Consider the following 24,707-nt stretch of genomic DNA (forward strand, 5'->3'; position numbering starts at 1 on the left):
TGAAATGAATTTACTTTTCACAATAACATACAGTACAACAGTTTTTTTTAAGCTTACATGAGTCTGTTCCCAAAAGTAAAGTACATTGATTGCTTCAAAATCATTTGAGTTCATAAGCAGGTGAATAGAGATGACCCATTATGATGACCCTGTCCGTTCCTATACAATCCAACCCTGTAACAGACTGGACCCTTGAGACGTTTACACAGAGGTGATCATTTCAGCATTTGTTATCTGTAATTTTCCTTCTGTGGTGCATACCGGGGACTTAAAGACAGGATTTTTCTATGGCTCAGTGGTGACTGTCATGTGCTGTTCATCGAGGCCAGACAGCCGAACATTTCGAAAATACATCTTACTGTAGCAAAAGGGGGATTTAATGTCACCAATGTGCGTCAGCATCCTAAATTACATGTCATTCTTCATGGCTTGAGGTGAACATTTTTTCTAGCAGAATGTTCATTCATAATACACCATCAGTCTGTCTCTCATGTATTGCCACATTTGAGTCACAGAGCCAAGAATCGACTTTTTCTTGCTTGCTTAGTATAACACAATAAGCACAAGACCCCATTGTTTTGTATAAAACAATATGAAATAATGTGATGTAACAATCAACAGACAAATTTAAGTGCTAATTGTTAAACTTCTAAATCCTGTTTCAATCCAGTTTCATATCATTCAGCACAGACTTCTGTCATTTCAGGCTACGTTTTTTTAGATTAGGAGGAAAAACGATTTAGGCATGAAAGGCACAAACTGGGCATATATATAAAAATATATATTTTTTTTTAAAGATGCAAATATTTATGTTGTATATGAGGATGTTCAAGGTTGAAAAAGTTTAAGAAACCAGACTGTACATTTAAAGAGGCACTATGTAGTTTTGGAGAAGAAATTAAAACTCAGAATTTTAATATTCTCAATATTAATGAACTAATAATTAAAACTCAGAAATATTTATTTTTTCCATAACTGAATAAAACAGCTCTTTGCCAGAGGAAAATACGGTCCTGTTTGAAGCCAGAAAGGTGGCAGGGCCCGCCAAATATAAAGCAAAACAGGAAACAGGTTTATTTAGTTTGTTTAGGCATTAAAAAAAAGATTTAAAAAAAAAAAAATATTTTCCCCAAAACTACATAGTGCACCTTTAATGCAGCCTGAAATTAGATTTAAGAGAGGTGAACACAATTATTTCATCACGTTACAGATAAGCAGCCGATACAAGCCACAGACAGACAGGTGATGTTCAATATACAGTTTCATAATTAAAATATACTGTTTCATCAGAAAGCAGTCAACCCACCTCAACATTAAAAAACACATAAACAAAAACAAACAAGCAGTTGACATTTACAAAGATTGAAGACCAAGTGTTGGTGGAATTTCATGTTTTATTTTTAATGAACTAATGAAACATTTAAGGTAGATAACACATGATGTGTTTTCAAGTATCAAACATAATCTGAATGCTGTGTATCTGTACAAGGACCACTTTGAACGTTTGTCTCATCTACACTATATACAGTAAAAACAAAACGTCAGGAAAAGTCTGTCTAACTCTGCAAGTCTACTGAATGAAATGAAAAGCCAATTTTAAGAATCTTTCCTGTCAAATACAAAGCAAAATTTGTTTCAGAATAGAACAAATGATAAAAAAAAAAAATGCACATAAATACACAGAAGAGGCATTAAAAAAAGGTAGGTACATTTCTACATGCTGCTGTACATGATGGCAAGTAATCTGTTTTTTCTTGCTGAGACCAATGTTTGGTCGGAACAGAAATGGGGAAATACTGTTTCATTTTGTACAAATTGTACATGTTAACAGGTAGTTAATAACCAATTAAGTGAATCTGAGGCTCGAAACAATGAATAATTGGGAAGAAACTGCCACCTCCTTATGTCAAACTAGTGATTTATCCGTGTTTTGCTTGTTAGTGAGTACAATTCAATGCTTCTTATCTGAAATAACGGCCATTCAAAAAGGCATTTCAGTCAATTGAAACTACTGTACATGTTCAAAGTGCTTGTGAAAGTGAAAATGCATTTATCAGTATAGTAAATTTTGCTTCAGTATGTTACAACCGACAGCAGAACTAAACAACAAAAAACAAGACAATATTTAAGTTATAAATTAACGTTACAGACATAACTTAACACAATAAAAATGTTTAAAAAGGCAAGCCTGCAGGTCCGTCCTCTCCTCTCCTCTCACTCAGCCTCCCTATGGCTTTCATCCCTCCTCCACATCGGTGAAAATGTCACACAAGAAGTATTGAGACACGCTAGTGGGCTCATCCTCCATCAAGCTGCTCTCCACATTGTCACTTTGCTGGGAAGCTGAAACCTATGACAAAGAAGAACAAAGGATAAGCTGTTATGGACTCGTGGATGTGGAAAATAGCCACCAAATGAATATGATTCATCCACCTTGTACCCTCCTCACCTCAGCTGCACCCGGAGAGGTGCTAGGAGTCTGGTCTGAGTGTAATCGGCTGTGCTCAGAAGTCTGCCTAACATCCACCACTGCTTGTGTTAAGAGAGCGGAGTTAGTATTCTCTGGCAGCTGTGTTTGACTGGTTGTGGGTGCAACATCATGTGGCGTTGAGGCTACAGGTGCTAGTTTAGATCTTTTTCCTGCTGTGCGTGGAGTTTTGACCTGAGGCCTCTTGGAAGCGGCTTTGCCACTCGGAGGTTCGCTTGAAGGGGCAGTGTTGTCTTGGGGTTTTCTGCCAGTATGAGAAAATAGAAATTAAAATTTAATCATGTGATAGATAAACAAGACATTTGGAGAAATCAATCTGATTTATTTCATTGTACCCTCACCTATTCTGACTTCTAATACTTCTTGTCTGTGTAGTTTCTGCTCCTGTTCTGCTATCCTCAAGGTCCTTCCCACATGCCAGTGTATTCTTTTCAATATCTAGATGGTCATCACCATCAAGGATTTTTGGCTGGACGGAAGGCCCAGGAAGTTCTGAGTCCTGGGTGGACTCTTCTTCCTTAGCAGGGAGTGTCTTGCTGGCTTGTTTCTGTCTTGGTGTCTTGGGCTTAACCTGCACTTTGGCTGGTTCAAAGAGAAACAGAGACACGATGAAAAATATGTCTTTAATTAGCTGAGAGTGCATTTGATGAGTAGATATTGATCTATTGAATACCTGTTCTTCCAGTGCCCTTTAGTCTCTGTTTTGTTGGGGGAGGTTCAGTCTCATCATTATTCTCTTCAGTGTCTGGTAATTTGGATGGCTGGACTCTAGCAGTGCTCTCTGCTCCATGAACACAAACAATTCACATTTATCATTCCAAATATGACATTAATCATTAGTTTGAATGAATCACAGAAAAATGCATTCACTCTACCATTTGGATCCACTGGCTTCTCCAAACTTGAACTCTTCTGTGGAGGACAAAAAGAAAATGTGTGACAAAATACTGACATTTTATCACACTGCAGCTCCAAGTGGCTCCTTAAAACTTCACTTACCGTATGTGCAGCATCATCTTTTACATTGAGTCCTGTCTCACCACTCTCCTCTGTGGACACAGTCACAGCGACATCAGACAGAGGCCTATTTCCAGCGACTGCCAAACTTTCTCCAGGAACACTGCAGGTGGGCGAGGACAGTTGTAGAATCAGACACCAAACAAAAGGAGCTCCACGCCTGCATGGCCAGCTGATAAGAGACAAGCACCAACCTCTGTTGCTGCACTGATGTATCTGTGACAGGAAGATAAGGGTCCAACACATCCCCCGACGAACAGACTGGGATCTCAGTCAAAGAGAGGATGAAAAAGGGTTCCTCTGGATCTGAAGGCAACTGCTGCGAAAGCACTGAGAGTGAGAGTTAGAGAGGTTTGAGACAAAACCGTGGTGTATACAATGTAAATAATTCAACTGATCAGACTTACTGTCTGGAAATATTGTGAGACTTGGCTGCCTTTGGGTCCCTCCTGTAGCGGATGTTGATGCATCCTGGGAGCGTGAGGAGAATCAGAGAGATACATTTGAGGATTAATCCTTACATGTGGTGAAGCTTTTCGACCAAGATAACACCACACTCTTGTGGACACAGAAGTTGTTCTCAGCCCTGTCAGAAAAACTCAAGTACGCCTTCATCATCTTTACCTGAAATGTTCAAGTTTGCATTTGTATGACATCAATATAAATGGTCGTGTCACAATGTAAAACATTACTGCGCTCTGTTTTTTGCAGGTTCTTACACATCTGTTCAAGGCCAATATTAACAAGCTTAACAGGAATTTCAACACAAAAAGACAGTACATTTATACTTATTTAATTTAATGATCCTCTTGCACACATATAAATAATATCTTACCTGATTATAATTGTCAGGTACTTGTGTCAAACAGCCTGGAGAAGACCCAGCATCGTTTGGAGGGAAATTTTGGTGACTATCTTGTTCAATAGCTCCCTCTACTGGTTCCTGACTGTGAGGTTGGAGTTCAGACACAGGCTTGTGGGAGAGAGAAGCATCCACAGCTTCTGAGCAGGTACCAGAATCTGTGAAGAAAGAAGAACCATTAGTCAAGCTGGAAGGTACTGCAGGGACATATATGGCAGTAATACTGAATATCTGCTAAGCATTCTTTAAAGTTAGTAACCTTTAATTTTAAAAAAGTGTCAAACCTGCTTCTAGTTGTTTTGCATTCCGGACTTGTTGGGGTCGTGGAGGTTGGCTTTTGCTTCCCAGGTTGGGTTTGGGTTTAACAAGGCGGCCTCTACGAGTCTGAGGATCTTTTCTTGAAGACTTAGAAGAGCTGACTGGCTTTGACTCATTATCATCAGTGCTTTAAGGGGAAAACACACTAAATTAGAACAGAAACTAATAATTCTTTGATAATAAACTCATTAAATAAGACATGACAACAATATTTACATTTATTTTCATCTTACCTCTGGGCATCTTTTTTATTTTCGGTCATTTCAGGATATTGATGGACTGCGTGTTGACTTTGTGCCTCAGACTCCTTCTCTGAATGTGGCTGCCGAGTGCTTTCTTCCGGATCTGGTATGGACTGTGTATTAGCAGGTTTAATTTCTGCCTCTGTAGAACGATTTTCTGAAGACTGGACATCTGAAATTGCAGTTGGATCATCTGTTGGTTGGGTATCGGTCTCTGTAGCCCGAAGTGTTATATCCTGTTTGCTGTCCAATTGACAAGCAGGTCCACTCACCACCTTGTCCGGTGGGGATTCCTTTTCAATTGTGGATTTTTCACTGCTCTTATTACCAAGAGCTGAGTCTGTCAACACAGCGCAGGAAGATGCTGCCATCATGATACCATCAGAGGACGTTCCTTTAAAATTTGTGCCATGTACTGACTTCTCTGACTCTGCAGGTCCTGATTTTGTTGAGCTGAGAAGTTCTAAGGAACAATGTGCTGATGTCAAGTGCTTGCTGTCCTTCTCTGTGAGTTTGTTAATTACCAAAGGCTGTTGTTCTGAGGTTACAACCGAAATTTTCATATGATGCGGTTCTGAAGGTTTACTATCTTTTGCCTGTGTAGTTGTGGTTCTTTTAATTTGGCTTGGTCTTTCAGGAGGGGTGGTACTGCAAGTTGGCTGCGCTCCTGTCTCTACTATTGTGTTATCAGAGGATTCAGATGTTGAAGTTGGGCCGGAGGGTTTCTCAACTGGCTGCATGTGTACGACAGGGTCCTTTGTGGTTTGAGGTTTCGAACGCTCAGCTCTTGATGTCTGTGGCAAGTTGGGTTTGGGTTTGACTCTCTGGAATCGACTCTTTCTGGCCTGGTCAGTCGATGTGTCTTCGCTCTTTTCTTTTTCACTAGAAGGTAACTCTTTTACAGGTGTAACGCAAAGATCAGGATGGTCGCTGCTCTCTTGGACAGGTGCTGCCTCAATGTTTGGTTCATGCCTAACTTGTGATTCAAGGATTGCAGAGTTTAATGTCAGTAGATTACTGCAACTAGTCTCGCTTTTACCAACCTGAGACATCAGTTTTTCTTCCGTGGGCTCAGATGTTGGCTTTGTGTGTCTGGTGTCCCGTGCCCTACTGGGTTCCAACTGGGCTTCAGAGTCGTGGTTTTCTGAAGCTCTCTGATCTGTTGTTGCAGAGACCGATTCTACCTGAGCAACATCTGTCTTTTTCTCATCAATTGCAGACAGTGCCTCTGTGGGTGTAAGAGATGTTGGGTCTGCTTCAACATTTGCTACTGTTTTTTCATGGAATTTGGGCGATGGAGTTGGGTTGGATCCTTTTTCTACAGTGTCTTTTGTGGTTTGAGGTTTAGAGTGTAAAGTTGTCGATGTCTGTGCTAGGTTGGGTTTGGGTTTGAATCTCTGGAATCGACTCTTCCTGGCCTGGTAAGTCGATGCGTCTTCATTCCCTTCTTTCTGACTGTCAGGTAGATCTTTTACAGGTGTAACACATGGAGCAGGATGGTCGCCGCTCTCTGAAGCAGGAGCAGTGCTCTTACTTGGTTTTTCAGGAGAGGTGGTACATGTTGGTTCTGCTTCAACCTCTATTGTTTTTTCATGGAATTCATGGTTTGAAGTTGGGCTGGAATCTTTCTTTACAGTGTCTTTTGTGGTTTGAGGCTTAGATTGTACAGTTCTTGAGGTCTTTGCAAGGTTGGGTTTGGGTTTTACTCTCTGGAATCGACTCTTCTTGGTCTGGCAAGCTGATGCGTCTTCACTCTCTTCTTTCTGACTAACAGGTGAATCTTCTACAGGTGTGACACATGGAGCAGGATGGGCACTCCTCTGCTGGACTGGAGCTGAATCTATGTTTATCCCTTTTGATTCAGGGACTGCTGTGTCGGATGTCACCAGATTACTGATACTGTTCTTTGCTGCACCTGATTTTTCTTGACCAGCAGACTTCTCCTGACTGCCTGATGGCTCTTCTGTAAGTTTGACTTCAATACAAGAGATTTCATCTAATTTTTGACCGGAGTCTGCTATTTTAGGAATTTCTTCAGCAGCTGATAGAGTCTCAGTGGCTTGAGAAACACTGGGAGCAACTATGTGGCTCTCTTCATCTATCCTCCCTGTATTTGTTTCTGGTTGGGATTTTGACTTTGCAGTCCTTGAGGCTTGGCCAAGGTTAGGTTTTGGTTTCACCTTGGACAAGCGTCCTATTCTAGTTTGTGGAGAATTTTTCTTTGACTTCTCTGGACTTGGCTCTATTTGAGGGGTAGGGTCCAGATCAGAACCAGTCCTCTGATCACTGCTTTCAGAAATGGGCATGTCACCACTATCTGTTGTGCTGTTTTGTAGCTCTTCAAGGGCAACAGTTTCTGATGTTTCTGTAACTTCTTGACCAGAAGTTGCAGCCATAAAAGAAGTGGCACTGTTTTCCTCTTGTGCAGCAGGCTGTGATGCAATCTCTTCTTCTAGGTTTTGGATGGTGTCATCCACACTTACTGACGTCTCTGCATTAAAAGACAATGGCACATTTTAAATTTAGTGTAATTTAATCTAAAACAAATACAATCCACTTCCAAAATAAGGAATGTTGTGGGTTCTGTGTCTCTTACCCGTTGTGTGATCTTGTATGGCTGTTAGATTCTGTGCTGACTGAGAGAGGTGAGCCATGTTGCCGATGGTCAGCAGAGTCTGAGCAGCCTCATTGTAGCTCTCGTCCTCAGACACTAAAACAAAAAAAGACCCCCAAAACTCAATACTATGAATCTATATATATCCAAATATAATGTTTTCCAGTGGGAGATACTCAGAATAACCCTTCAACATACCTTCTGTGTGTTCTGAAGAAAGAAAATCTATAACATCCTGCAAGGGAACCAAAGATATTGTCAGTCCCCTTTCCTTAGACACAGGGAGGTTGCCACGTGTTCATCCAGCTCAATATCAAGACTGCTTGCATCATTGTTCAAACTTGGAACTTCTTTCTTTTCCTCAGTTTAAGTGTACAAAAACTACACATGGAAATTATGCTATGTCACAATATGACTGTCTGATCCAACCACAAACTAAATGCATGAACTAAAATGAAAAGGAGGTGACACTGGAAGAAAATTAGGTTGCATTTTATCAATGTTGGTCCTGCTGTAGATAAAGGTATGCAGACAGATCTCATCAGATTTTTCAAAGTTAAATCTCAGAAATGATATTAAAGTGAGACGTGTTACTGGGGATAATTACTCAATTTCACTGGTACTACATTTTAGGCATGGGAAACTTACAACCAGCAGGTCCAATTGATGTTCACACGGTTCAGCTGTGCCTGTCTCATTTTGTGCCAGCTCGAAAGAGGAATCAGGGCACAAAGCATCTTGGGAGATGCCCAACACATCAGGCATATTGGCCAAGATATCAAGCTATGTGTGGGATGGGGGGGAAGTCAGAGTGAAGGGGTTGAATTATGGAATGTAAAACCATGCACAAAAAAAAGCAATGAAAACAAAAACAACAAAATGTTTTTATGTCAAAATAAAATTAATGAATGGCATGTATCTGTGCAAGACATGATGGGAAATGGGTTGTCATACCTCCTCCATAGTCTCTTCCACTTCTGCAATCACAGGTTGTGGGGAACGCAGGCTGGCAGGCACAAACGCAACGGCAGTGCTGTCCTTACTACATGAAGGGTGCTGCTCCTCCTCCTCTTTTTCCTCCCACTGCTGTTCATTCTCCTCATCACTGGATTCTGACTGAGAAGCCCTGAGGGTGACTAGTTTGGGCTTTTTAGACTCTTGGGTTAATTGTGGCTTTGATGATCTTCCCCTTTTGGCCGTGCATTTGAGTTTAGGCTTGGCAGCAGAAGCAGTGGACCCAGCTGGGAAGGCAGGAGTGGTTTCAGATGTAGAGGAGTGTGGCTCATCTTTGGCTGGGTAAGTCAAGGGCTTGGTGGGTTTGGGCACTCTCCCATATCTACAAAACACAATCACACACTGATGAACAACTTCTATCTTACAATATCGAGAAAAAAACCTTTTCTGTGGGAATTGGGAATGTTTCTACAACGTTAAAATGGGAGTCATAAAATATGTAAAAAAACATGATATATTGTACCTGGTAGGTCTTGGAGGTTGAACAGAAGCATCCTCTTCTTCAGAAGAAATGTCATCATCGGCTGACTTCCTCTTATTGGCTTGCCTTATAGGTGATGCATCTTTATTTACCTAAAAGGGTAGCATGACATTTGGTAAAGCAAAGTATCAGTATGTAGAAAGATCCGGTGAGGCTCTGAAACTGAAATAATAACCTGCTCTTTGTCGCTCGCACTCTCATCCCCTTTATCTGATGCATCTTTGGCCTTCGTGGAGGGTGCTGGAGACTTTTTACCCCACTTCCGGCCCAAAGGCAGCAGTGGTTTTGGGGCTCTGCCTCGTGAGAGTTTAGCTGGCTTGATTGCGGTGTCCTTAGCTTCATTCTCAGTTTTTTCAGACCTGAATATTAGGACCAAACAGAATTTTAAAGCCAACTGAAGATCCATTAAACATACTTCTTTTTTTTTTTTATTAAATTTTTTTTAAATTTCACAATAATTCAGCACAAAAGACAACAAAAATATCTATCCTGATACAGTATCAGTGACAGAGTGACTGTACAGTTTTTGTTCCCACATCCCTACCCGCCCCGTATTTCCCCACCCCCCCCCAAAAAGGGAGGGAAAAAACAACCAAACATACTTTTAAACAATGAAATTTTAAAAAAAAAATTTAAGTTTCATTACATGTCTGAAATTTTGCGATCCTCAGGAAGTGCTGCTTCAGTTTCTTCAGGTATGTAGGCTTCGTCTGAGAATATTAAATAAAACAAAATTAAGCTGCATGCAACACACAGAGAATCTGTGATGACTCCAAAGACATAAAAATCATTAAATAAGTGAATGATCCTGTACCTTGATCACTGCTTTTTTCACCCTTTTTGTTTTTCTTGTCATCTGGTTCCTCAGTCGAGCCCTCCTCTTTAGTCTTTCGTTTGCGTTTCCTCTTGGGCTTAGAAACGGGGGTTCCTCCCTCGTTCTCTTTCTCTCCCTCTCCCTCCAAATCAGGCATTTCATTCTCCTCTTCCTCATCTTCCTCCTCCACATCACTCAGCTTCCTTGCTGCTTTTGTGCCTGTAGAGGATATTAGAACGCACAAGGATTGCTGAATAAAGCCAAACTCAGTAGGGACAGCTATCAAATTTGTACCCCAAAATACAGTTAAAGTTATGAGACAATAGTACACAACTCACTGAGTATTGGACATGATAAAAAGCCTGCAGAGACAGTTACCCTTTGCCTTTTTCTTATTTTTCTTCGGAGCGTTCTTCTCAGCGAGTGACTTGAGTTTTTTCCTGTTTTTCTGAACTTCCAGAATCTTCTCTAGCAGCTTAGAAAAATACTCTATGTCCAGTTTGCGCCTCTCTCCTGCAAAACAATCGCCAGTAAATGCTGCATCAAAATACATTCAATGTTATATTCAACCAACTAAAAACACTGTGCAACTTAATACTTACTGAAGGCTTTGTCAATCCTCCAAGCATTCTCTCGCTCTTCTTTTTTGAATTTGTTCTGAAAGTTTAAATCAATGCCAAGTAACACAAACATGTTATTGAGTTTTCAGCGAGGCAGTCTGTTGCTTCTTCCTATTATATTCAATAAATGTGTGTATATCTGTAGTCAACACCAACCTTTATCTCTGATCGAGCTCTGTGAGGAAACAGTTGACAAATCATGGAGAAGTCTGTCCCCACCATGCTAATTGCCAGGAAGAACATGTCTGTCTCTGATGGAAAACATGAAACAATCATGACATGAAAAAACAACATCAACAAGGAATCCGAGCAAGATGTATGCTATTCAGGTATTATAATATCAGACCAACCCTCATTGGACCAGGGTTTCGAATAGGTCCCTTTCCTGAAGCTTGAGTAAGTTGTAGTGGAGCCACGCTCAAAGATAGGGTCACGATCCTGAATTGTGTTTGGTCCTTTGGCTCGCTGGACCTCCACTGTCAAACTGAAACACACATTAAGAGGATGTATTAAGGCAACACATTGTTTCCATAATCTTCAATATCATAATAATGTAGCAATGTTTCTATTAAAAGAAGAAAAATCACATCTCTGGAGAATGTTATAGATGCATTTAAAGACACTGTTATAGCCTATAGGAGTGTACTGACCTCTCTTCATCAATGATCAGAGAACCATCCTCGGCCACTTTCACCTGAGGGACCATGAGAGCGTCATCCTGCTCTTCCTCTGCTGCTGCTTCCTCTGCTGCTGCCTCCGCCTCCTCCTCTTCCTCCTCCTCCCTTGGGCTTGCAATTTTAGGGGGAACTTCAGGCTCCTGCGCTTTCTCTGGTAACCTGCAGGGATTACATTGTAAACATCAGGCAGAGCAAACAGGGATGACATACTGTGGCTGATGATAGAGATATTGATTAGAAATGTAGTACACTATCCAAATTATTCCATTGTTTAGACTGGCTTATAAACACATCAAATTGTTTTCAATGCTGTGAAAGTAGGGATACAAATAAGGACAAGAGTTGATTGGATAAACTTACTCTTCTCGTTCTGGAGAAGGTGGGACCACAGTCTCATTTTCTGGAGCTTCTAAACTAGATCTAGAAAAATAACATATTATAGTCAGTTCCACAAAACAACCTTCTTGTCAAATAAGTTGCAGGATAAATCAATAAAAACCTTATCTTTAGAGGTAAAGATTAAATGTTACACAAGCTTGACAAAGTTGCAGAGGAGACACTTACGACATGGGGTTAGACATCGGTAGATAACGGATAAGGTCTCTCATGGTCATTTTGGCAGGATCTAAAGAATATTCCTTTGGACGTGCCTTAGCTTTCTTGATTTTCTGCAACATCAAATGACAACACCCTTTAAATGTAATGATTAAGATAGAACTAAAAGACTGGGGAGAAGTAATCCAACTAAATAAAACTACTTGTTCTGTAAACTTACCTTTTCTTTGTGCATCTCCTGTCTGAGCAACTCTCTGAGCTTTCGGGCCTTTGCGAGCCTCTGCAAGTCTGAAGGGTCATTCAGGAGTCTACTCAAGGTGTACGCTGGCGGTGACAGTGAAAGCCCACTCTTGGATGACACTAGAGTCTTGGCTTCCTCTGATATCTCAATAGATTCTCTGTCTGGTAGTGAGGGGGGGACTTTATCTGTTAATCTGGAAGGAACTTCTTTAACTTGACCGCCTGACGTGCTTTCTAATTGTTTGCTGCTCTCTGATGGTAGATGGGTTTGTTCTCCTGAGTCCTCAGCCAGAGGAACAGCTGAAGGTCCTGAACTGTCAGAAGGGATAAGGGTGGGTTTAGGTTGCACTTTAAGCTGCTTGCTCTCCTCTGAAAGCCTTCGTCGCCTTGGAGACTGGAGTCCTTGAGGGGCTGCTGTAGTCGCACTGGTAGTTGTTGGCTTGTCGAGGTCTGAGCCAGAGACTTCGACGGGAGTTGCAGAGACTGCTTTGACAGGGGCCTTTGCAGTCCGGGCAAGGGTGGAAGGGCGGCCAGGGGCCACTTTAGGCTTGATAGAAAAACGCTTCCTTCTCTGGACTGCTGCTGAGGAGCTGGAACCTTCCCCATTTTGGTCATCCCTAAACAGTTGTAAGAACAGTTGTTATACATAACAAAAGTAGTGGTAAAATACATTTAAGAGGTCATTTAATGATCACCACTCACCCTGGGGCTGTGGGTTTTTCTGACGGGGTCACAACAGACTTGTTATCGGTCACAGCAGTACCAGCGCTGCTCTCACTGACATCTTTGGGGGTCTCACCGGCCTCCTGGTTTACTGAAGGGGCTTCCTGAGGTGTTGCTGTTGTTCTCCCTGCCGTACCAACGTTGGGCCGAATACTGAATCTTGACCGCCGAAACATTTTGACCTGAAAACACACAGGAAGTCAAAGCTGCATCACCTACACCCTTTTCATAGAACAACTGGAACATTTGGACAGATTTTACTGTGTCAACAATGAAATACGACGATGCCAATATGACAGGACGATAAGACGGTGCTTTAATTATGTGAATATGATGCGAACGGATGAGTATTTTTCTTGTCTTGCCCAGTAAACGTGTACACTTTGAAAAGTATGATAATACTTCTGTACTTTTAGTTGTAATGGACTATTTTATTCTATTTATTTGTTACTTCTTCCACCACTGTAACATGTAATATGTAATTTGATGATGACCATTTTATTAAAACTGCAAAAAAAACTGCTCAAATACTGTGATAAAAGATAACAGGATGTTTTGACATAAGTATTGCCTGATGTAGCTCATTGAAACTCAGACCGCAGACATTGTTATTGTCATGTTGACTGTACCTGTAGGACCAAAGCATCCTTTACAGACAGGGTTTCACTCTGCAAGTGCAACGTTAACTACAGCACTGTCAAAATATCAACAACAATCCCGAAAAGCACGACTTACCGCTGTTCAACTAGCAAGGCTACATTCCTCTTTATAACTTGCTGCTGTGCAAAGCTCAGCTATTCGTTAAACTGACAGGACCAGGGACGGTGACAGCTGAGAAGCCGTTAAGTCTGACTGCATTGTCAAAGAAAGAAACTCACGAGAAAATAACCACAGGTGTGATGAGCTAACACACCTTATTCAAACGAAAAATGTGTCAATAAAGTAGAAAACAAGTCGAAAAGTGCTCAAAGCTGGGCTTAAACTCGCATGTCAACACTCGCATTATGCGAGACTGGACTCTCGGACCGCCATATTCTTAATATTCAGACGCAAAGACAGCTACATTTATTATTTTATTACGTCTACGTGTGTTATTTAGGTGGCAGCAACGTACCTGTTCAGGTAAATGTCGTTTGCTGGGAGAAATAAGCTTTCATTTATCGACGACGGGTGGGAAGCGAGTAGCGGACCCCATGCACACGTTAATCCGCCATGTTTTTTAATGACGCGTTCTTTGCGCGAGAGAAAGGGGTTATGGGAAATGTAGTTGGGTGGCTGCAAGTAGCTGGATGAGGCAAGATCATACTGTCTACAGGTAAGAGTCACCTTCTCTCTCAGGGATTGAAGACAGGAAACATATTGTCTGTGCTACTCAGTGGGGGAAGAACTATTCAGGTGTTTACTTTAAGTAAAAGTAACAATAAATAAATCTAAAAATACTCAGAATTGTAGTTGTAGGCCTACAGAAGTAGCAATTAGCAGCAAGAAAATGTGCTTTAGAAAATAAAGAATATTTTTTATTATCAGAATTATGTAACATATAAGCAGCATTTTGAGTTTTCTTCAGTTGGTGAAGCTAATTTTGATTATTTAATATACCCGAAGTTATTTTTATTGATAAAAATCGATCACATTTTATAAGCTGGTCATTTGTTTTGAATGTAAAATGTTAAAAATAAATACAAAAAAATAATAATAAAAAAGAGTACAATACTTCTACTTTACAGAAGGTTGACTAAAGCAGAAAATGGAAATACTCAAGTAAAGCACACATTCCTCAAAAGTCTAAGCTACATCAGTACGTGGTTAATTGTATTTAGTTACTTACTCATATGCATGTTTTTGTGCAGGGGATTTATACGGCTATAATGTCCAATGGAGCACATTTTACACAAGTAAGCTACTGTTAAAGTACTGCAATACTAAGATACTTATATATTATATTTTTTGAGGAACACATTCTGACAGATACTGTATATGTTAGTTACTTTGTAGATTTAAATTATGAAATCTGTGATGACCCTATTATATATAATGCATATAACCGTTCAGTTGAGTAAATGCAATTTTGGGTCAAGATTTTTTTTTTCTCTCTCTTATGTATGTAAGTGCATTCACCAGTGTTCACCAATGGCAAATTCAGTCTGAAAAAGACAATGGAAGTGTCAACACCTTGCAGCGTTATGATTGAATTATTTTATTTCTTTAAACACAGACAGCATCAGCAGTGAACCTCTTTGGACATGCCCTTTCTCCCACACACACCACATTTCTTTCTTCAGCAGATCACGACAAAACATTTACTTCTTAGATCAGTGGTCTTTAGAAATAAGGGAACTACTGATTGGACAGAAAAAAACAAAAAACAACAACAAAAGAAGGGTGGGTCAGGGACGAGAGTAAGAAGAGTTCATCATTTGGATTGTCTTGCGCGGCTCGTCCCGAAGATGTTATTTGATGTGAAGGTCTCCATTTGCTCCATTTCAACTGTGAGGGCAGAGAGAAGGGACAAAAGTCAAAATGGTCCCCATCTTATATAGATTCAGTTTGGGAAGAAACAAATATGAACACTTACTTATACACAAAGTTATGGTCAAGCAAAGGGATTTCCAAAGGGATCCTCAAAAGCAGCCGTTGAACCAGAGCCAACGGTAGCCGTCTGCTGTAAGATCAAGAAAAAAAAGGCCAAAATTACAAATGAATACTGTGACACTTGGTGTGTGGTATACATTGTATGCGTCTGCGTGAATGTCTGTACCATAGCTACAGGTGGCCCTCCAAACGGACTGGAATTTGGGGCTCCAAATGCTTCATCAAACATGTCTTGACTGTTTGCAGCGGGAGTAGAAGAGAAGGCCCCATCAAGGAGGCCAGGGTTCAGGGCAGGAGCTGGTTTAGGAACATCTAAAGAGAAGACAGAGGACACAGTTAGTGACACATCTCACAGTCATCTTGCAAAATTTAGACTGCGTGGACTGCGATGCCTAACTGCAGCTGGTTTACCGTTAACAGCTGGTGGCATTTGATTGATATCAAAGTCGTCATGATCTGCACTATCTTGAGCCAGGCCCACTTTACTGGAAAAGTACTGATCGAATGTTGTGTTGCTGTTGGCGGCTGGAGCGGCGTTGGACCCCAGCTCCCCTTTCCTCGCCGGGATGGCAGGGGGTTTGGCAATCTGGAAGTCCTTGAACATGTCCTTTCCAGTCTTCTTCTCTTTATCTCCGAGGGGGTCCAAAGCTGTGAAGGCACTGTTCTCTACCCTCACTTCCTTAGCCGGTGGCCTTGGAGGAGGGCGTGCCGGGCCTTGCTGGTCACCCATTGCAGGGAATGCGCCCGATAGGAAAGGATTGGTCATGGCACCTGCTGGCCCAGCAGCTGGAGGCGGGGGAAAGATGTGGGGTGGGGATAAAGGTGGAGCAATGTGAGGTGGAAATTGGCCCCAGGCTGTGGGTGGTATGGGTAGACCACCGAAGGCAGATGGCTGTGGGAAGCTGGGAAGCCTTGGGACTGGAGCGCTCATTCCCGGCATGGCGAACATGGAGGGTACAGTGGTGGCGGCTCCCCACATGCCTGCAGCAGGGATACATGTGGTAGCTGGAGGACCTAACTGAAGATTCCCTGAATATAAAGAAAAAGGAATATGGACGTTTAAAGGCAATGAAAGTCTAAACAACATCTTAATATCTGGAAAAGACACAAAGTTCCCCTCTCATTTATTACCAAGAGCAGCTATGGAGGATGGAGTGGAGCTGGCAGGTGTACTGTTGAAAAGGTCAGCTGAAGCAGGTGACGCTTCAGAGGGAGCAGGAGCAGCAAACAGGTCTGCTCCAAACAGGTCACTAGATGTGGACTATTCACAGAAAATAAAGCAAAAATATGAAGTGCAGCTGCACCACATTGGTGTCCTTGATATTACCCTGTTGGTGTTGTTCCTAGAACATCAAAATTAATGAAGTTTCAGTCCCATCACTGCAACTGACCAAATGATGCTGTTGGGATGTCATAGCTTTTGCAACTCTTGTTCCTGGAACAACTAAAATTAATGTCCAATCTGTAAGAAAGTTGATTGTTGAATCCCAACTCCCAACTCTTCAAATACTGATGCTTTGGGTTGGTGGCCAGCCCAGGCAACCCAAAGTGTCAGTATTTGATAAGATGGGAACGAGACTCAACAAATGGGACCTTTAATGTTGAACTCATTAAAAAGCAAGCAAGTCCACTTCTGGAGCAAGCTATCAGAGCCAAATGGTTTTGGTTAGTTTCAGGAAAACATTGGTTTGGGTTAAAATATATATCCTTTCTCAACGTTACTGTGACGGTCCTGGAGCAACATTAATTATGATGTTCCAGGAACAACACCAACTGGACAATATCAGATCCTGCGCACCACACTGACATAATTTCTTTATATAATAACCTATAAACTATACAATACTTAAAAAATTAGTATTACAACAACAACAAATTATTCACCATAATTATCTAGTCAGAAATAGCCTTTATTTGCCTGAAGATGAATACATATGCATGCTTTGCCACTTACCTAGGCTTTTGTCACTGAAGCATGAATGTTAGAAAATAGATTAAGAGCGGAGATGAAAAAAGGGTCAAAGTGTCATTTATTCAAGCCAGTTAGAGAAGCATGTGACCACCGGTGCATGCAAAAAGACAGGACGGATCCAAACAACAAGCCCTTAACTGTAATCCTTAATTATAGGCCTTGCATCTTATCTTAACCAAATGCATCCCTTGCACGTTCCTGTGAGACACCAATGCAAAACCCAAATGCTCAGAAAGGGAGGTGTTAGCAAACATATTGTGCATAAACCCATTTTTAGGCATCACACATGCATCTCTACTGTGTTTCATCTAGCTATGGAATTTCACCTTTGCACTCCGTCGACCTCGTCCAGCCTTAGAGCTCTGCGGAGGCGGATTTATGACTACTGAATCCTTGCTAATAGTCACTGGGGGATGCGGGGGATGGGTTACGCCATTAGAGGAAGGGGCAGTTTGCAAAGATGAGTCAAAAAATGGGTTTTTGGTCGAGAGAGCCAGTCCAGAGTCATTCCCGTCCATCATGGTAATTGTGTTGCCCTGAGATATTTTGCCCCCTAGTGGCCACTGTCCGTTACTGAGAGCAAGGATCATGGTCTTACTGGATAACCCATTTATCTGCTGACTGAGGTGTTCAGAGTCTCCATTCAAACCACCATTAGTAATTGTATTACTAGCGTTGCCAGCAGTGCTGTTTAGGTGATTAGTGGTGGTGAGGGAGATGTGTGGATTATCGGATGCCGACCGAGTGGGTGATTTAGAAAGGGGGTCATCTCTGAAAGGGTCAGTGTCTGGGGTTGGAAAGTAGCCAAATGTCGAGGAAAAGGGATTCTCTGTCTGGGGAGATGCCCGACGGTCAGGGGCACAGGAAGTTACAAAGGAGTTTCCTTTTATGCAATTCTGATTGCTGTCAACTTCAGCAGAAAAGTCCAGCAAGAGAATATCATTAGAGTCCTGGTTAACATGAGAGGGACAGTGGGAGAGAGAAAAGAATAATTTATGAATCAGTTCTGCAGAGGGAGAAAAACATGTGTTACCAAAATGAAAAATGAATTACATGGTGTGAAAAGACAAGAGATTTTAAAGCTGCTACCTGTAGAATATTTACCTCTACTACTTACTTTTTAATAATATTTTAGTCCATTAGTCCATCTTCCAACCAAAAAGAAATTGAGTTGGTCTCACTTAAAATCTTACTGACATCAGCACTAGCTTGCTGACATGAAACTCAGCTAGTGTTGGCTCAGCAACAGTAATGTAAAACACACCGCAGGTACAAGACTCCAGGTGTCACCAAAGTCAACGCAAATGTCTTTTTGATAAATTCTACTTGTAGCAGCTTTAAAAGTTTGATAGACAACATTGAGATTGGTATACATGAAGCAGACACTCAATTCTTAAAAGATCCCTTTGACTGAAGTCTGAATTGTACAATTTATAAAATCTGATACTCCCAATCAGTAATGAAACACAAAGATTGTGACTTTTTAAGAATTGAGTTCATCACAAACATGGAATGATCTTGGAGGTATTGAAGTTATTCATTGGAGACGTGTTTTTTTCTTACAACACACTAAATTAGATCAAAAAGCAGCATGTAGCAAAACATATTGATACGACTGCACTTATCATTATTCTTATTATTTTCTGTTTTTCAAAAAAATCTTCCTCTAGCAAAAGAATACAGCATATAAGTCTGATAAAGCCAACTGTAATTATAAAAAGTCCTGTATTTTAGGGTGTATACTACACAATGTTTACATGCTTTACTGTAAATGCTTATACTGTCATTGCTGTAGCACCTCTATTCATCCTCTGTCTGAAAGCTCAGTTTTAGCGCCTGTCTCTTTAAGGACCCCCTTCTGCTCTGATTGGTCAACTCTCACAGGCCTGAGCAGGCATTTCTCAGTGGATTGAGTGTTTTGATACTTTCACAGTATTTATATAGCACCAAGACTGCTTTATTAAAAAAGAAAAAGACTTTCTATAATATGGCACCTTTAAGATGTGTTAAAAAAACTAAGTATAATACTGTAAATATCCAGCTACACTTCATTAACTAAGTTTCCACTATGTTGCCCAAATAAAGGGAACATTTTACACTACGGCACCACACTTACATTTGGAGCCTGGATGTCTGGAGGGGTCGACATGTCTCCAAAAAGGTCGAGCTGCTCCACTGGCTTGATGTCAAAAGGGAACAGAAACATACTGTATTTATTCAGCTCTTATAAATCATTTAAATTAATATCAAACTGTAAACACAACAGAGCAGAAATTCTTACTTGGGCAGCTTTTACTTTGTCCGCACTTTGCGAGGCATCACTTCCATTCTGAGGACAACACAGAAAAGCAGAAGGTTAAGTAAGGATTTAAAAGGAAGTACTGAAAGAGGAAAAACAACGCTCGCTTCCAAGTGCTTACCTCAACTACAGCGCTGCCATTTTCACCCTGTAAACAGAGGCAGACTGTTAATGATTGTACTTATTTTCTTATTTCACCGAGGCATGTGTCATTTCACATCATTTCAATGGAATGTCTGAAGATGTGATTCATGGAAGGAACACAGAGAGGCAGTGTTGGCTTTCAGGAGGTAGTATACACAGTGTGTACCCTGTCAACCCTCCCACATGACCGTGCCAAAGTGCTTTTCTTTCAGAGAGAAAATGTTTTCACTGTTCGACTTTTGAAAAAAAAAAAAAACTTTTTCCAGTTTAAAGTCAGACGCCTCTGGGACCAGTTACCTTCTGCGAGGCCTCTGCTGCCTCCTTCTTCCTCATGTTGAAGATGACATGGAACAGATCTTTCAGATCGACCACCAGGGGCTCTGCCTGTAAGGTGACATAATTCAATCCAACTTTATTTTTAAAGCACTTTTCAAACAAATCAATGCAATTAAATGTAAAAAAGGTTGCACAAGACAACAATAAAAGACAGGAGTGAAAAGGTGCAATATGTAAATATTGGCCACCTGCCAAATTCATGCTCAAAACGAAGAGCCGCTAACCGCTGCTCACTGTAACCGCCTTTAGCAAGTTAGCTCAATTAGCCGTCCAGATAGCTGTCCTGACTGAAAGATCTGGGGAAGTGTTGTTTCTTACACCGCTAGCACAAGAGCTTTGGACCGGGAAAGAACAAGGCTAGCTGATTAGCAAGCTAACTTAAGTGGCTATCACTGCAACGCAACTAATATTCTTACATAGTGCACCTTTAAGATAATAAAAGATAAATAATAAAAGATAATACAAGCAAACAGAGAGAATGACAGACAGCACAATTACGTTGATGTTAAGAGTGTGAATGTGTGAGTGTGTGTTACCTGTTGTGCAGTCTTTATGGCAAAGAACTGATGCTGCCCTTCTGCTCCGCACACATATCCAAACGCCCTGTTATCTGTGACATCTCTGGCGATGAAGGAGATCTTGTTCACCACGTGCTCGTGTTCAATCACCTGGGATACAAGGACGATTGTTTTACTAGCCGGCCAATCGAAATCAAATGAGTGTGATGCGACGGTAATGGAAGGAGATGGCAAAACTCACCCCTGATCTCTCATCAATGATCTTGATGCCCGACAAGGAAATGTTGATCCAGATCCTCTGTTTGTGTTTGCCTTGGGACCGAGCAGCTACTGCCATACCCTGGTGGACGATAAATAATAATACATAGTGATGTTTTACCTTTTGTAAACAAACAAACTTTAATTAAAAGCTAATTTCTGTAAATTTTGTGCACATTGTTGCCCTCTGCTGTGCGGATACCTCTACAGAAAATATGTATACTTGTGGAAGATGAATTACTTATTGAAAAACATTAGAGATTCAAGTTTTAAAATGCCATTTCCTTTATCATTTTCAAGAATCATAAAGCTGGCAGAGCACACTCTGAGGCCCCATGCTGCACCTTGAGTTTCATCATGGAGTCCTGACACATCTTGTCTCCTCTGGCCTCTGGGACATCATCGACGCCAATCAGCTTGGCCTTGTACCTCACGCCGTCCCCTTGAAACCTGCCCACCAGGTACTCATCTGTCTTCTCTGGGACTGTAAAGTAACAAAACTATCATTTCTAAAAGATCAGAACAGAAAATCTTGAAATTAATTGCAATCATTGCATTGCTTCTGTCGCTCACCCTTCTTCTTCTCTTTCCTGAATGGGACCTTGGATGTGGCAGGGGAGGTGGGAGGGGTGTTGGAGGCTGTAGTCGGGGATGCGCCGCTGGGATCGGCAGGGACGGGCGCGCTGTTCTCCACCTCTGCAGACATGGTGTGGAGTGAGCCTCAGTGAACGGCCACGGGAGGGGGGGGGGTGTAAAGCAGACGGCAGCTCCGTGTTCAGGGGTCAGCGAGGTCAACCGAACAGATGACTCCTAACACCCACACATGCTTTTCTTGTTGTTTGTCTGGAGGAGGAAAAGGCGAAGTGGTGACAGTGCATGTGGGGAGAGAGAGAAAAAAAAAAAAGAAAGGAGAAGGAGATGGAATGTTAATACACACTCTTTCCTGGTGAAACTGCTAAGATAGAAAAGCTGTGATTACAATACTGTCACCGGTCGAAAGCAGGGCTGCATGATGAGTTAAATAAATCGAACTGCGATTGTGATATGATTCATGATTTCTGGGAAGGATCGTTTTTGCTTCACGTCTTCATTTTCACTGAAAACACTTTTTAAATAATGACGATGTGACATCTGTTGGGATCTGTACCCAGAAAAAAAAATTTTTCTTACATCTGGAGAACCAGATTTGTTGGCCAGGGCATCTGTACAACAGTACAGCATGTGTGCAACACTACAGCACTACATTATATTTTACCTTTATCATACAAAATGCAGCTTCTGCAATTTGAATGTAGAAAGGTTTCTCAAGCAGCTGCCGAGAAGATCATAAACAATCACATTCTTTTAACAATCCACAGTAACCATTTACAACCCCCTTTCTGACAGAGAAGCAGAAGAGGACACATGACCCATAAAACATCCCTCTCATAAGGACAGGACACACACACTTTAACCCTGCTGTGTCAGTTGTTCAGCCCTGTAAAGATCCTTAAGATCCTAAAAGGTCCTGCACGTCTTGAATCCATAAAACTTTATTAAGAGACAATCATTAAAGACGACTACTTAGATACCACATTTTGTAAGCATATTGTAAGTCGTGTTTCAAACCCATAAAACCCCTTTTGAAATATCTGAGCAGTGCCAAGCATGGCTCATCATCAAAAACATCATCATCAATCATCAGTTCTGAACCTCTCTGCTGCATTCACTGTGCAGGAAACACAAGGCCATGTCACATGAGACAAAAATCACAGCCGACTGTAGCGGAGCTGAGATTCACCTACTTCTCCTCAATTAAATCAGGCATAATAAACTAATGCCATGTGGATTAATCACAGACGCCATTTAGTCACCTAATGAATCAAACAATCACAACAATCAGCCCCGACAAAAAATATAAATAAAAAAAGCCATGAAGAACTCCAGCTCTGCAAAACCACTGGAAAACAACCAACTCAAACACTGCTCTGTGTGAGACGTACATACCTTTAGGACCAGTTCCAGAAGCAACACTGGCTCCAATACGAGTTTAAAGAGGCTGTGAATGCCGTAGCACAGACCAAAGGTTGAAAGTGGGCAAAGGTTGAGCAATTACCTGAGGTTAATCTTACGCTAGCAGAGCGAGAGATCTCGTGATGCCCAGCTAAGCATCTAGAAACGATGATTGGAGTCTTTGGAATGATCATTTACCGACAATGCTATCCACATTATCAAAGCTGCCAATAAAGCCTACACTTAACAGTGATGATGTGGAGGGAGAACAATCCAAATGCACCTGTGTGATCACGCAAAGTTCGCTCCAGAGGCATTGTTTACAAAGAAATAATTACGGAAGGTAATTTGTTTGATTCATAAAGGAAATGACAGTCACACAAGATAAGATAAGAGATGGGAACTGTGAAGGCCACTGAGTGCGTTCCTGGTTTGTGCCAGCTGTTACCTCTCTAAGAATCATATCTAATCCTTTCTGGGGACCGACACACAGATACAGAGATTCTGGTAATAACCCAGGGACCAAAAGCTGTTTTTTTTTCCATTATGAAATGTTTTCACTAGCTGTTCCGATGAGTGTTACATCACAAGAGCTACTGTACAGCTGTAAAACAATAAAAACTTAATTTAATCCACCAGTACCACTAAAACCAAGAAAACAAGCAAGGTAAGGCCTGCTGTGTTTGGTTCCACTTGGTGACATTTAAGTTCCCTGCGAGGCACAGAGACACACAAGCTGTTTCTGTTGCTGGAAGCGTAGAAAAATCAAGACACAACCCTAAACACTTGTTGATGCTCCATTTGCACGAGCATGACACATGACCGCTCTTGTCCAGTAACTTAGATTTGGTGTCAGAGTCCCCGTAGCTGGAGGACAGGGCTAATAAAAAGGGCAAAATGTCAGCTGTTCATTACAGATTTGAGTTAAAGGATTACACTTTAACAACAAACGACGGTCGCCGTTACCAGACGAATGATGGGAAGGAAAAAATGTGAGGCTTTTTTTTTCATCCAGCCGTGTCACAAACAGTCACAGAGCGACAAAGTGTGAATTCATATTTGTCAGCAGAATAACTGCCGTGCAAGGGCTGAAATGTCACAATCCTGGGCCGTCAGGAAACGTAAACTACTGCACATCTGGAGGAAATCAGAGGGAATGACTCAGTCTGCAAGTGAATGAGATGGTGAAATACCACAGGCCCACTGTGAACACAAAGGGCATGCAGACACTTTCATACAAAATGATTTTTTTTTATTTTTGCACCAAGGCTAGGATACAGATATGTAGATGTGTGGGTGAAAGATGCAACTTAAAACCTTTTTCTGGACAGATTTAAAAAGATGTTTGTTAACAAGGCTGCAGCCTGAGAAGAGAGTGTTCTGGAAAGAGGGAGGAAAAAGTGTTTTATAATGTTTGTTATTCCAACAGTTCAGACAGGAAAAGGGCCACGAAATGAGTCACAAATGACAACACAGAAAGCTGAAAGTTCAACCTCCCAAAAGTGATGAGCCTTTCCTACAGTTAATGTGAAAAACAACTGATTTTAAAGTCAGTTTGAGGCTGAAGAGCAGCTCCCACAAAGCTACTTGAGGTCATTATCATGGCTTTTTACAGGCGACATTTGAACATTACATTAAAAAAAAACGACTACCTGTAGTTCCGTGGCAGATCCTTAATTAATGCATGGATGGAAAAAGTTACCAACACAGCGACCTACCTGTTTTGGGAAAGCGCGCAGTAAGATGTAGAAACCACCGCAGGAGAAACGCTGCTTTCTGTTCCCGTGATGCCTCCGCGGCTCCGGCGCAAAAAGTGAGTAAAAACCAAACACAGCGTCGGAAAACGAGCAGGAGTCAGATGTTTTCCGCTAAACGCCGTGGACAGAAAGGGAGAGACTGCTGCAAACTCCCAGTTTAACCCTTCCCTGACT

The 24,707-nt window shown here is 41.4% G+C and overlaps 2 protein-coding genes across 5 annotated transcripts; both read right to left on the minus strand.

Moving 5' to 3' along the window:
- Window positions 1–1,380: 1,380 nt before the first annotated feature.
- LOC141005831 (uncharacterized) lies at window positions 1,381–13,855 on the minus strand. Of its 2 annotated transcripts, XM_073477870.1 has the most exons (29): window positions 13,780–13,855; window positions 12,645–12,847; window positions 11,923–12,559; window positions 11,712–11,815; window positions 11,508–11,567; window positions 11,121–11,306; window positions 10,821–10,954; window positions 10,627–10,721; window positions 10,453–10,507; window positions 10,229–10,363; window positions 9,851–10,069; window positions 9,683–9,746; window positions 9,212–9,395; window positions 9,019–9,128; window positions 8,496–8,877; window positions 8,190–8,324; window positions 7,740–7,776; window positions 7,524–7,637; window positions 4,919–7,418; window positions 4,652–4,812; window positions 4,341–4,525; window positions 3,913–3,976; window positions 3,700–3,835; window positions 3,488–3,608; window positions 3,364–3,400; window positions 3,162–3,269; window positions 2,830–3,070; window positions 2,450–2,732; window positions 1,381–2,350 (listed from the first exon to the last, which is right to left on the minus strand). In XM_073477870.1, the coding sequence occupies exons 2-29, from the start codon at window positions 12,839–12,841 to the stop codon at window positions 2,237–2,239; spliced, it is 6,798 nt and encodes a 2,265-aa protein (XP_073333971.1). In that variant the 5' UTR covers window positions 12,842–12,847; window positions 13,780–13,855; the 3' UTR covers window positions 1,381–2,236. The 2 variants fall into 2 exon arrangements, with proteins under 2 accessions (XP_073333971.1, XP_073333972.1); XM_073477871.1 differs by lacking the exon at window positions 8,190–8,324.
- A 991-nt stretch (window positions 13,856–14,846) lies between these two features.
- On the minus strand, window positions 14,847–24,707 carry dab2 (DAB adaptor protein 2). 3 transcript variants are annotated; one of them, XM_073477458.1, is made up of 15 exons: window positions 24,495–24,669; window positions 21,358–21,627; window positions 21,129–21,268; window positions 20,768–20,866; window positions 20,545–20,676; window positions 19,970–20,056; window positions 19,650–19,676; window positions 19,511–19,558; window positions 19,346–19,408; window positions 17,556–18,179; window positions 16,389–16,518; window positions 15,669–16,286; window positions 15,424–15,569; window positions 15,241–15,324; window positions 14,847–15,152 (listed from the first exon to the last, which is right to left on the minus strand). In XM_073477458.1, the coding sequence occupies exons 2-14, from the start codon at window positions 21,488–21,490 to the stop codon at window positions 15,259–15,261; spliced, it is 2,313 nt and encodes a 770-aa protein (XP_073333559.1). In that variant the 5' UTR covers window positions 21,491–21,627; window positions 24,495–24,669; the 3' UTR covers window positions 14,847–15,152; window positions 15,241–15,258. The 3 variants fall into 3 exon arrangements, with proteins under 3 accessions (XP_073333559.1, XP_073333558.1, XP_073333560.1); XM_073477457.1 differs by having other exon boundaries at window positions 15,241–15,327; XM_073477459.1 differs by lacking the exon at window positions 17,556–18,179 and having other exon boundaries at window positions 15,241–15,327; window positions 24,495–24,707.

Source organism: Pagrus major, chromosome 12 (assembly GCF_040436345.1).
Source record: "Pagrus major chromosome 12, Pma_NU_1.0".
In the NCBI taxonomy this organism is placed as follows: domain Eukaryota; kingdom Metazoa; phylum Chordata; class Actinopteri; order Spariformes; family Sparidae; genus Pagrus; species Pagrus major.